Source organism: Gracilinanus agilis, chromosome X, assembly GCF_016433145.1.
Source record: "Gracilinanus agilis isolate LMUSP501 chromosome X, AgileGrace, whole genome shotgun sequence".
Lineage (NCBI taxonomy): Eukaryota > Metazoa > Chordata > Mammalia > Didelphimorphia > Didelphidae > Gracilinanus > Gracilinanus agilis.
Genome location: NC_058136.1, coordinates 70,488,538 through 70,498,617, shown reverse-complemented (window position 1 = coordinate 70,498,617; position 10,080 = coordinate 70,488,538). Strand labels below are relative to the sequence as shown.

Sequence of the window (10,080 nt, the reverse complement as noted above, 5' to 3'; positions counted from 1 at the left end):
CGTGCAGCTCTCAGCAGTGGGGGGTGGGGGGAGGTGGGCTTCGTAGCCCAGGCTCAGCTCTGTTCGGCTGCAGCTCCCCCTGTGGCTGAGAATGGTTACTGCACAGGAGACAGATGCGGGACGGGGGGTGGGGGGGCGCCCAAAGCTCAGCCCAGGCTCTCAGCTGCCTGAACCTGGGACTCACGTGGGCAGGAAGCACAAAGCGCGGACCTGGTGTGACCTTTGCCCTTGCTCCCCACCTTCCGGGTCTCTGAGCTGTTACAATCCCCACGGGATGGTGGGCCACGTGAGGTTCTGGAGACGTGGCCAGGGAGACTCCCGGGCAGATTCCAGGCTTTAGGCTCAGAACAAGGACTGAACCAGCTGGTTGGGGGCTCCCTCAACAGTAAGCAATAGACAGGCAGAGTTTTCTCTGAGGTAGGGTGCTGGTTGGCTGGGGGAGGGATGTAGGGAAGGGATGTGGGCTTGTAGTTTGAGTGGGACTCTAGGTTTGGATGGGATGGAGGGCTAAAAGAGACCTCAGAGGAAAAGTGAAGTCAAGAGTAAGGCAGGGGCTTGGCCAAGGGTCCCCAGACAGTAAGAGGCAGAAGAGGGCCTGTGAGCCCAGCTCTCTCTCTTGCCTGCCAGGGTAGCTGCCTTTCATCTCTTGGGCTCTGCCTCCTCTGAGAGCCAAGCTAAAGTGGCCCAAGTGCCCTGCAAGGTATTCTACCAGAGCTGGTGGAGAAATTTACCAGAGCTAAGGATTCAGACTTGAACTTTGGGCCTAAGGGAGGGACCAAACCATCCCCTGGCCTTTGGGTCAAAGTGAGATGGACACCCAGCCAGAGAAGTCTGAGCAAAATCCCATGCCTTCCTTGAATGGAATTCCTCCACTTGTGAAAGTTGAATGACTCAAAACTGACTCAATTTGGGCTCTCCTTGAACATATTCCTGAGACTTGTAGGGAGCAGGCTAGGCAATGTCCTCTTCTCCTGCCCTCAGAGAATTCTCTCTCTGGGAGGAGGATTGCTATGTGTGGGAAGGAGGGCCTTTGACATTCCAGATGGGGCAGAGGTGGTCAAGAGTTGGCCAAAGGAGAGCCTTGGCATCCATGGAGGGTGGGGGCTGATTGATAGCATTTAATTGGTGAGAAGGAAGGAGATGATGGACAGAATAGAAGTGGGAGATTGTAAGCTGTACAAAAGGTCCTGCTTGGGCTGCATAATGGGGGGGATTCAGGGTGGGATATAGGAAGCCTTCCAAATAACAAGCTCTTGGCCAGAGCTCACTGTTTTTTCCTGTCCCTCCTTAGACTAGTCTGGGAGGTTCTACCAATTAGAGGGAGAGAGCTTCTCCCCCAGCCTGCAAAGATCAGCCTCATGGATACCTCTCAGTGACATTGTCTCTCTGCTTCCAAAATGACTGAAGAGGAAGAGCATCAGGCCAGAAGCAGGAGCCCAATTCAGTGTAACATTGGGACTCAGAGTATAGGGAACAACTTTCCCAGGAGAGCAATAAAGACTTCATCACCAAGCCCAAATTGATTCCAGCAAACAATTCTGTTAATAGAAATCTAAGGGAATGCACAACACAAAAAGGAGTGGGCACAATTTAACCCCCCACCCTGGTCTGATCTCTTCCAGCTCATACCCAGGGATGCCACAAGGGATGGGATGGAAAATGGGCCACATTCAAAGAGAAACTCATGGAAAATCACACACTCACAGACAAACTCCTGTACCCATAAATACAATCATTTCCTAAAGAATTTTTCATCCATATCCATTTGGAATAAGGAGGAGGCAATAGTAGGGGCTCCAGAAAGACCTTGAGAAACACCTACTGACTTAGGAAGGGAAGACTTTTAGGGTAGCCAAAGGAAAAACGGGTTGAGCATATTCATTCTTATGGAAAGTCACATGGAAAAAAAGATCATGGAAAGTTCAAACATCTCCCAGCTGAGGATCCCTGCCTTCTCTGATTATTTAAACTGGAAAGAATTCTCCATTTCCTGTCTCCATCCATAATCAGATATTGATACGTTCTCCTTATACATTCCTATTACGAATTCTCTCCACTCCTTTCCTATTCATATGTGAGCAAGCAGATTTCCTGTCTATACATGGATGAATCTTTCTGACTTGACCTATACCGTCTCTATATGCCCATATACCTGGAACAATCAGGTATTCTGTGTCTGGACACATGGTATTCTACCCTGTGAGTCATATATGATGATTCAAGCATTCTCTGTGTTCAAATACATGAGGACACATGAACTCCTGTATAAGAACTGGATTAATGGGTGCTCATTCAATCTAGCTTCCTCTTCTTCTGAATATATTCAGACACTGTGTATTCCCATGGAGGAGGAATGACACACACTCTACACACAGTCATGGGAGTCTTTGTATATCCTATCTCAGGCAGAGGACCAAGAGGATTGTTTTATGCATTTAGGTAGCTGAGAGGAGAAATCCTGTATATACCTAGAGATAGAGAAAAAACGGGGAGAGAGAAAGAGAGAATACAAGCCTAACCAAATGTGGGGAGAGAGGGAATAAGGATGCATGACAACACACAAACACACATTAGACTAGATGGAGAATATGGGAGAATTCATATCCATAGCAACAGAGAGAATGATGGATGAGTTTGATGAGGCAATAAAAAGATTAAAGACAATAATTGAGGGGATAGAAAGAATATCTGAGAACTCCTGCAATGGAATGAAGGAAAGGAGGGCAGGACTTATCTTGGGCTGTGTTTATTGTTAGTTCTCATAAGTGGGAACCATGAAATAGTCTGTGTCCACAAAAGTTTCCTCTTGATCAGAATCTAGAGTCATAGGAATGAAAAGAACATAATGTTATATAAATGAAATGGGCCCAATCATTGTGTATAAAGGGTTATACAGCCAGTCACTGAGGCCTCCTGAGCAGGAAGGGAAGGGGGAAATGCAGAGAAGCCCCTTCCATGAATAGTGTGAGGACACAAAGTCCCCATTACAACATAATATACTGACTGGGTAATAAAGGGTGGGTAGTTGGGCAGAAGGATATTGGGATAGACAGCCCAGGGGCTCTGGCAATTCATCAGGGTCCTGTGGTCATCTCTCTCCTTGCCAGGATCCCTGGAGAGTAGAAGTAAGGGACCCCCCATCTCCCCTCCCCCTCCAGAGCCACTTACACCCCTAAGCACTAAGGGACCTCTTGTAGCACGATGGAGGTGGAGAGGAAAAGTAGTTCAGGAGGGAGAAGGGGAGAGGGGAAATGTCAACAAGAGTGTGGGTTTGAGAAGGGCATTAACTCCTGGCTGAGATGTGGCCAGCTGCCCAATGAGAAACAATGGAGACTAGTCTGGGGCAGGGTGGTTGGGAGAAGGTCCACTGGGAAACTGGGTCTGTGTTGCCTGGACTCATTTCCACTTGTCAACTTGTCCCATTAGGGCTGGGAATGGCTGTCTGAGAGGCCAGAGAAGCCAGGACTTGCCTAAGAACATCCTGAAGATCAGTTGACAGAAAAGTGATCAGGAAACGCAAACCACAGACTGCTGAATCCACTCCCAAGGGAGGGAAATGATCCCTGCTGGTCCCTCCAGAACCATGGCTTTCCATTCTGAGGTGAGACAGTCCCTGTAGGATGGGGGGCACCTGGGGCTCAAGAGAGGAAGGTCCAGAGAGACCCATGGGTTTTACTCCAGGCTTTAGGCATAGAATAAGGGCTGAACTAGCTGGATGGGGGCTGGTTCACCAAAAAGCAATAGACACAATTGCAGTGTTTTGGTGTTAGAGAAAGGAGGCTGTTTCACTGGGTGAAGGGAGCTGAGAAGGGATGTAGGAGAGGAGTCTTGAAGAGGCTTGTAGTTTTGAGTGGCCTGGAGGCTGGAAGATATCTCAGAGGTCATCTGGTACAACCTCCTCATTTGACAGAAAGGGCTAAGTGAAGTCAAGAAAAGGGGAGGGGTTTGGACAGGGTTACAGTAAAGCCAGGAAGGGCAAAAAGGTCTTGGGTCCAGGACTCTCTTCTCTGCCAAGCTAGCTGGCTTACATCTTGGCAACTACCTCTTCTGAGAGGCAAGATTCATGGGCTCAAGTTCCCTGGGGAGGGTCCCTCAGAAGCAGGTGAAGAAATTCCACATAGAGCCAGGAAGTCTGAGAGTCTTCAGGCATGGAGAAGAGATCAAGTGAGGGGCCGGCCAAGCCCATGAGGGGCTTTGGATCAACCTGGAGTGGACACTTAGCAGGGGAAGGGCCTGCTGTCATTTAGGAAAGCACAAAATTGACTGTCCTGCTTTTTCATTCTGAACCCTCCTTGATTATTGTATTAGATTTAGAGGTAGAAGCCTAGGCAAGGTCCATCTTTCTGATCTCAGAGAATTACTCCTCTGGAGTCTCGGCTGCTGAAGGAGTTCTTGGGCATTAAGAACGGGGTAGCGATGGGCAAAGATGGGTACCATGGAGTGGCAGGGATCAAGATATACTTGGTAAACATGGACTGAGTGGCTTTGGGGCTTTCAGTAATCACATGGAAAGTGGAGACCATGGACTGAATAAAGGTGGGAATTATGATTTGTTTAATGAGACCTCCTTGGGGTGCAGAAGGGTCCTAGGGAAAAGCAGGGTGGTGAAAGAAGCCTGAAGTGATTAGAATTGAGTCTTTGAGACCTGTTTATATCTCTAGGTGAAAGTGTCTGATAGCAAACTGGATGGAGATTCAGAAAAGAAAAATGAGGAGCAGGGAGACAGCATAAGCAGTACCATAATGGATATAGATAGCACAATTTCCAGTGGACGTTCCACTCCTGCGGTGATGAATGGACAAGGAAGCACTACTTCTTCAAGCAAAAACATTGCCTATAACTGTTGTTGGGACCAGTGCCAGACTTGCTTCAACTCTAGTCCAGATCTGGCAGATCACATTCGTTCCATACATGTAGATGGTCAGCGAGAAGGGGTGTTTGTTTGCCTATGGAAGGGTTGTAAAGTATATAACACTCCTTCAACCAGTCCGAGTTGGTTACAAAGACATATGCTGACACACAGTGGAGCCAAACCTTTCAAGTGTGTCGTTGGTGGTTGCAGTGCCAGCTTTGCATCTCAGGGAGGGCTAGCTCGCCATGTACCTACACACTTTAGTCAGAAGAATTCTTCCAAAGTTGCCAGCCAGCCAAAGGCCAAAGAGGAATCTCCTTCTAAAGCTGGAAAGAATAAGAGGAGGAAGTTAAAAAACAAAAGACAGCACGCTTTACCCCGACCCCATGACTTCTTTGATGCACAGACACTGGATGCAATCCGACATCGAGCCATATGCTTTAACCTCTCAGCCCATATAGAAAGTTTAGGAAAGGGACACAGTGTTGTTTTTCATAGTACTGTAATAGCCAAGAGAAAAGAAGATTCTGGAAAGATCAAACTGCTGCTTCATTGGATGCCAGAAGATATTTTGCCTGATGTGTGGGTTAATGAAAGTGAACAACATCAATTAAAAACAAAAGTAGTTCATTTATCAAAGCTACCCAAAGACACTGCCTTGCTTTTGGACCCAAACATATACAGAAATTCTAGTAAAAGAAGTACATGCAGTAGAATCCTGAAAGATCACTTCTGTTAAGTTCACATACTGAACAATGCCACAGAAGAGGTTGAAGAGGAAAAAATAATACATAAATAAATAAAGCAAACAAACAGGGTATACTCACAGTCTTAGTCACTGACAATGGGTTTAGGAATAAAGTTGCACATTAGAGTCAACCCCTTCCTTTTTCTCCTCCCTCCCCCACTACTTAGATAATATTCATGCTCAGTGTAAACGTTCTGTGAATGAAGTAGATGCTTCTGTGGAAAGTATTAATATATTACTGTATATCCACATTTTCATGGAATGGTACAGTGGGAGACCGAGCAACCACTCTTCTGGCAACTTAGTGGAACAACTTCTTAAAAGCTTTGAATGTCTGCTGCTTTAAGCTGCTTTTCTTTAGTGATTCTAGTAGTTTATATTTGAAAAAAATTATTACAATTTGTGTCTTTAACAAATTTGGAAAGTACTCTAAGAATACATTTTTCTCTGCAGCATTCATTGATTTAAAACTCGAGATATTAAAGACAATGAAAATTACCAGGAGATCATTTCAATTTTCAGTTATGATTAATAGATGTGATTGGTTGCCATTTGTGTTCTTTTGCAGACAGAACTCTGATAAGAAAAGGATTCAATTCGTTTTTAAGCAAACAGTGAACATCATTTGCAATCAACCAAATATTCCATCTATCGAATTAGGGCTGTTAAAAGTTAACTGTTAGGGGGCAGCTGGGTAGCTCAGTGGAGTGAGAGTCAGGCCTAGAGACAGGAGGTCCTAGGTTCAAACCCGACCTCAGCCACTTCCCAGCTGTGTGACCCTGGGCAAGTCACTTGACCCCCATTGCCCATCCTTACCAATCTTCCACCTGTGAGACAATGCACCGAAGTACAAGGGTTTAAAAAAAAAAAGTTAACTGTTAAAAGAGCGTTGCAGTATGTGTGGTGACTCCCTTTTCAGGCTTAGGACTTTCTCATGGAGTACAGTATGTTAAATATTTACTTATATAAAATGAATCTGTTAACGGTTTTTGAAAAATCTCTTTTCAAAAATTTTGAATACTCTTGGTTGATTTCATTTTAAGACCAATTTTTTTCCCCATGGGAAAAGCAATTGATTTTTCTTTTGATGTGAGAAATTGCATTTTTTTTACTTATCTGGAAATTGAATTCTTTATGCACCAAAGTTGGTTTGGGAAAGAAAATGAAATCACTTTCTTGCTTATTAATAAGCAAGAAGCCATATTGATTTTTTTAACTTAAAATAGAAAACTGTGTAACTTGTTAGTCTTGTATGGAGACAAAAATGTTGCAAAGAGATAATAGAACATTGCTTCAAAGAAATTTAGCAGATTTGTAATATATTTTTATATTATGAAATGTACTGTAGATGTTTTTCTAGAGGCATGAAAGTTAAATGTATATATTATGGTAGAAATGATATTGAAGGATATTGTAATTCACTAGTGCTGCCAGAAGAATTGTTAATAAAGCACCTTCCTTAACAATAAATGTCTTTTGGAGACTTAAGGGACTATATACTACTGTTAATATCTGTTGTAAGAATGAAATACATTGAACATCCTTCCAGAAGTCTTTGAGGGATGAACAGTAACCATAATAGAATTATGGCACTCATTTCTGACAGTGACCATGAAATCAATTATTTCCTTACTGTTGGAAGGACCTATTGTAAAGTATGTGATAATATGAAATCAAACTGCATAAAATCCTCCTAATTGAGGAGTTTTCACTTTACTACAGTAAATATAAAAACCAGCAGTTTCTACACTAAAATTTTTAAACAAGAGACATATTTATTAATTAACCCTTTGGCTCCAAGATGAGAATTTTCATGGTACACAGTGCATTTTGCATTTACCTAATTAAAATAATTTTTTTAAATCAACGTGAGAGGCCTTCTTGGTTCCAGTGGGTTAAAAAAGCTCTAGAAATAATGAGTCATGAAATTAAATGAAGTGCAATTACACCACTACTAATATAAGACATTCCGGAAAGGTTGTTTAATAAAAAATATTATACACATGCTCTGTAGCAATGTGACATTTCTTTTGCATTTTTCTTTTGGTTTCTTTTATTTTGTTGGAGCACTTCATCTACGGCTTTATTCTGTACCTGTAAAGTAACCTGCAATCTCCATTGTTATCTTAAATTTGTTATGAAATTGCCAATAATCAGATATGTAATTTGTATCTGTATTTTTATTTTATTGCTTCATGTCCTTTTAAGTCATTCATAATTGACAGGTGATTGTAGCCCTTGGCTAAGTATTTTTTCTAATAAAACAAAGCAAATCAAAAAAAGAAAGAAGCCTGAATTAATAGCCCCTAGATCAGGGTATGTGTGCCACTTCCATTGACTCATTGAGCAGGTCTGTGGGGCTCTCCCAAAAAGGAAGAGGGGATTTGACCCATATTGAAGAGATCGGCTCAAGGACATCTCTCACTAACATTGTCTCCCTGACTCCAAAAAAGTTGAAGGGGTAAAGATGAGGCCAGGAGCAGTAGCCCAGTCTAATTTGTAAGTACAAATGGGACCAGGAATATGAGGACAACTTCCCTAGGAGGGCTATAAGCATTTCATCAACAAGCCCAAAATTTACTCCATCAGTTACTGCAGTAAATAAAAATCTTAACAGAAAACCCAACACAAAAAAATGAATGTGGGGTCTACAGAAATCCCCACTGCAGTCTGACCTCAATGATCCATCCAACAAGGGATGGGAGAGAAGGCAAGAGACAAACACAAATATTTCCACTGGCCCAGAGGTAGATATAGGCTTTTACACAAGATACACATATATTCCTGTACCCCTAAATTCAATCATTTCAAAAAGAATTTTCATCAATATCCTTCAGGAATCATGGAGAGAAGACTAAACGGGAGTGTCAAAAGGACCTTCACAAAGATCTGCCTGAGTTAGGAGGAGGGATGAGGAAGCCAAAGGGGAGAGGAGTTGAGCATGCTGATTCCTGTGGAAAATCCCAAGGAAGAGGTAAGTGGAAGACTGATAATATCATGCCCTAGAGTAGGATCCCTGTCTTTTCTGGTTATTTAGAAATGGAGGAGCCCTCAGTCATTCTCTCTTCACCCATATATTCAGGTATTGCTGTGTTCTTTTTATGGATTCATATTAGGAATTCTCCTCTATACCCCCCAGGGTCCAGAATTCAGCCCTGACCAGTCCTTTCGAGGCATTAATGACTCCCTTGTGAGCTATGGAGCCCATTGGTATGAAAACTCCTGTATTTGTGGTGTAGAGATTCACTGTATTCTTCCTTGGAAACACCATATGATTATTTGAGTGTTCTTCTTGTTCAAATATATGAGTCCTCCGGTAGCTTGTATCGATATGAGCCCTGCATTGGGAAGAGCTCATTCCATCTAGATTCCTCTTCCTGTGATCCACATATTCTCTCTTTTGTCCCCTATGTGAGGAATGAGAAATGTCTGTGGACACCAAGGGGAGTCTTCCAAAGCCCAGCCTAGGGAGAGAGGAAGATGAAGCTCCACCAGTTGATAAATCTATCTATCTATTTATGTATGAAGAGAAAATATTTGTAGATATATAAGAATAGAGAGAGAATCTGTGAGGGCCTAAAGATCGAGGAGGAGGAGAAGGTGAGGTCTCTGAGGACAGAGAAAGTGTAAGTCATGGAAATGAACTGACAGAACCAGCAGAAGTAATGCTGGAGAGGACTAAGGAGGGGGCAGCCTGAGGACCTAGAAACAAGTAAATCTTCTCTTTCCTCATACACAGGAGATGTCGTACATTCTCTGCATTTTCATACACACAAATGTTCTTTTATACAATATGTGAGCGACTCCAGAGTCATAGGAATGTAGAGAATAAATCATTATATAAATGAAATGGGCCCAATCATTCTGTATATAAGATGATATGGTGAAACATTGAAGCCTCTGGACAGAAAGGGAAGTGGGAGATGCAGAGATTCTCTGATGACACAAAGACCCCATTACATCATAATAATTTGACTGGGGGGCAGGGTTATAAGAGAGGGCAGAGGTGTAGGGATAGAGACAGTCCAGGTGTCCTGGCCATCCATCACGGTCCCTGTAGTCATCTCCCTACTTGCCAGGCTGCCTGGAAGGAACCATAAGTAAGCAGTCTCCATCTCCCCTCACCCTCCTGAACTAGCCCAAGAAGGGGAGGGTCTGCCTAGACTCATCTCTTCTTGTCTGCTCGTTCCCCTAGAGCTGCTAATGGATGTCTGAGAGGGGAGAGAGGTCTGGAAATTTACCCAAATGCCACCCTGAGGATCAATTGGCAGAAAAGTCACCAGGAAACACAAGCCACAGACTGCTGAATACATTCCCAAGGGAAAGAAAAGATTCCTTCTGGTCCATCCGGAACCATGGCTTTCCAATCTCAGGTGAGACAGTCCCTGTAGGATGGGGACATCTGTGGCTCAGGAGGAAGGTCCAGGGAGAACCAAGGGCTTTACACAAGGCTTTAGGCATAGAACTTGGGTTGAACTAG

General features: G+C 43.5%; 1 protein-coding gene across 1 annotated transcript; it reads left to right on the top strand.

The window, feature by feature from the left end:
* Positions 1-4,727: 4,727 nt before the first annotated feature.
* Positions 4,728-6,218, top strand: LOC123253539 (zinc finger protein AEBP2-like). Its single transcript, XM_044682713.1, has 2 exons — positions 4,728-5,559; positions 6,169-6,218. The coding sequence occupies exons 1-2, from the start codon at positions 4,743-4,745 to the stop codon at positions 6,216-6,218; spliced, it is 867 nt and encodes a 288-aa protein (XP_044538648.1). The 5' UTR covers positions 4,728-4,742.
* Positions 6,219-10,080: the final 3,862 nt, after the last annotated feature.

Bases quoted from the DNA above. Each gene is read 5' to 3' on its own strand.
- LOC123253539 (XM_044682713.1), top strand. From the start codon at position 4,743: ATGGATATAGATAGCACAATTTCCAGTGGACGTTCCACTCCTGCGGTG. The intron at 5,560-6,168 runs GCAGTAGAATCC...GTTCTTTTGCAG, and splicing joins TTCTAGTAAAAGAAGTACAT to ACAGAACTCTGATAAGAAAA.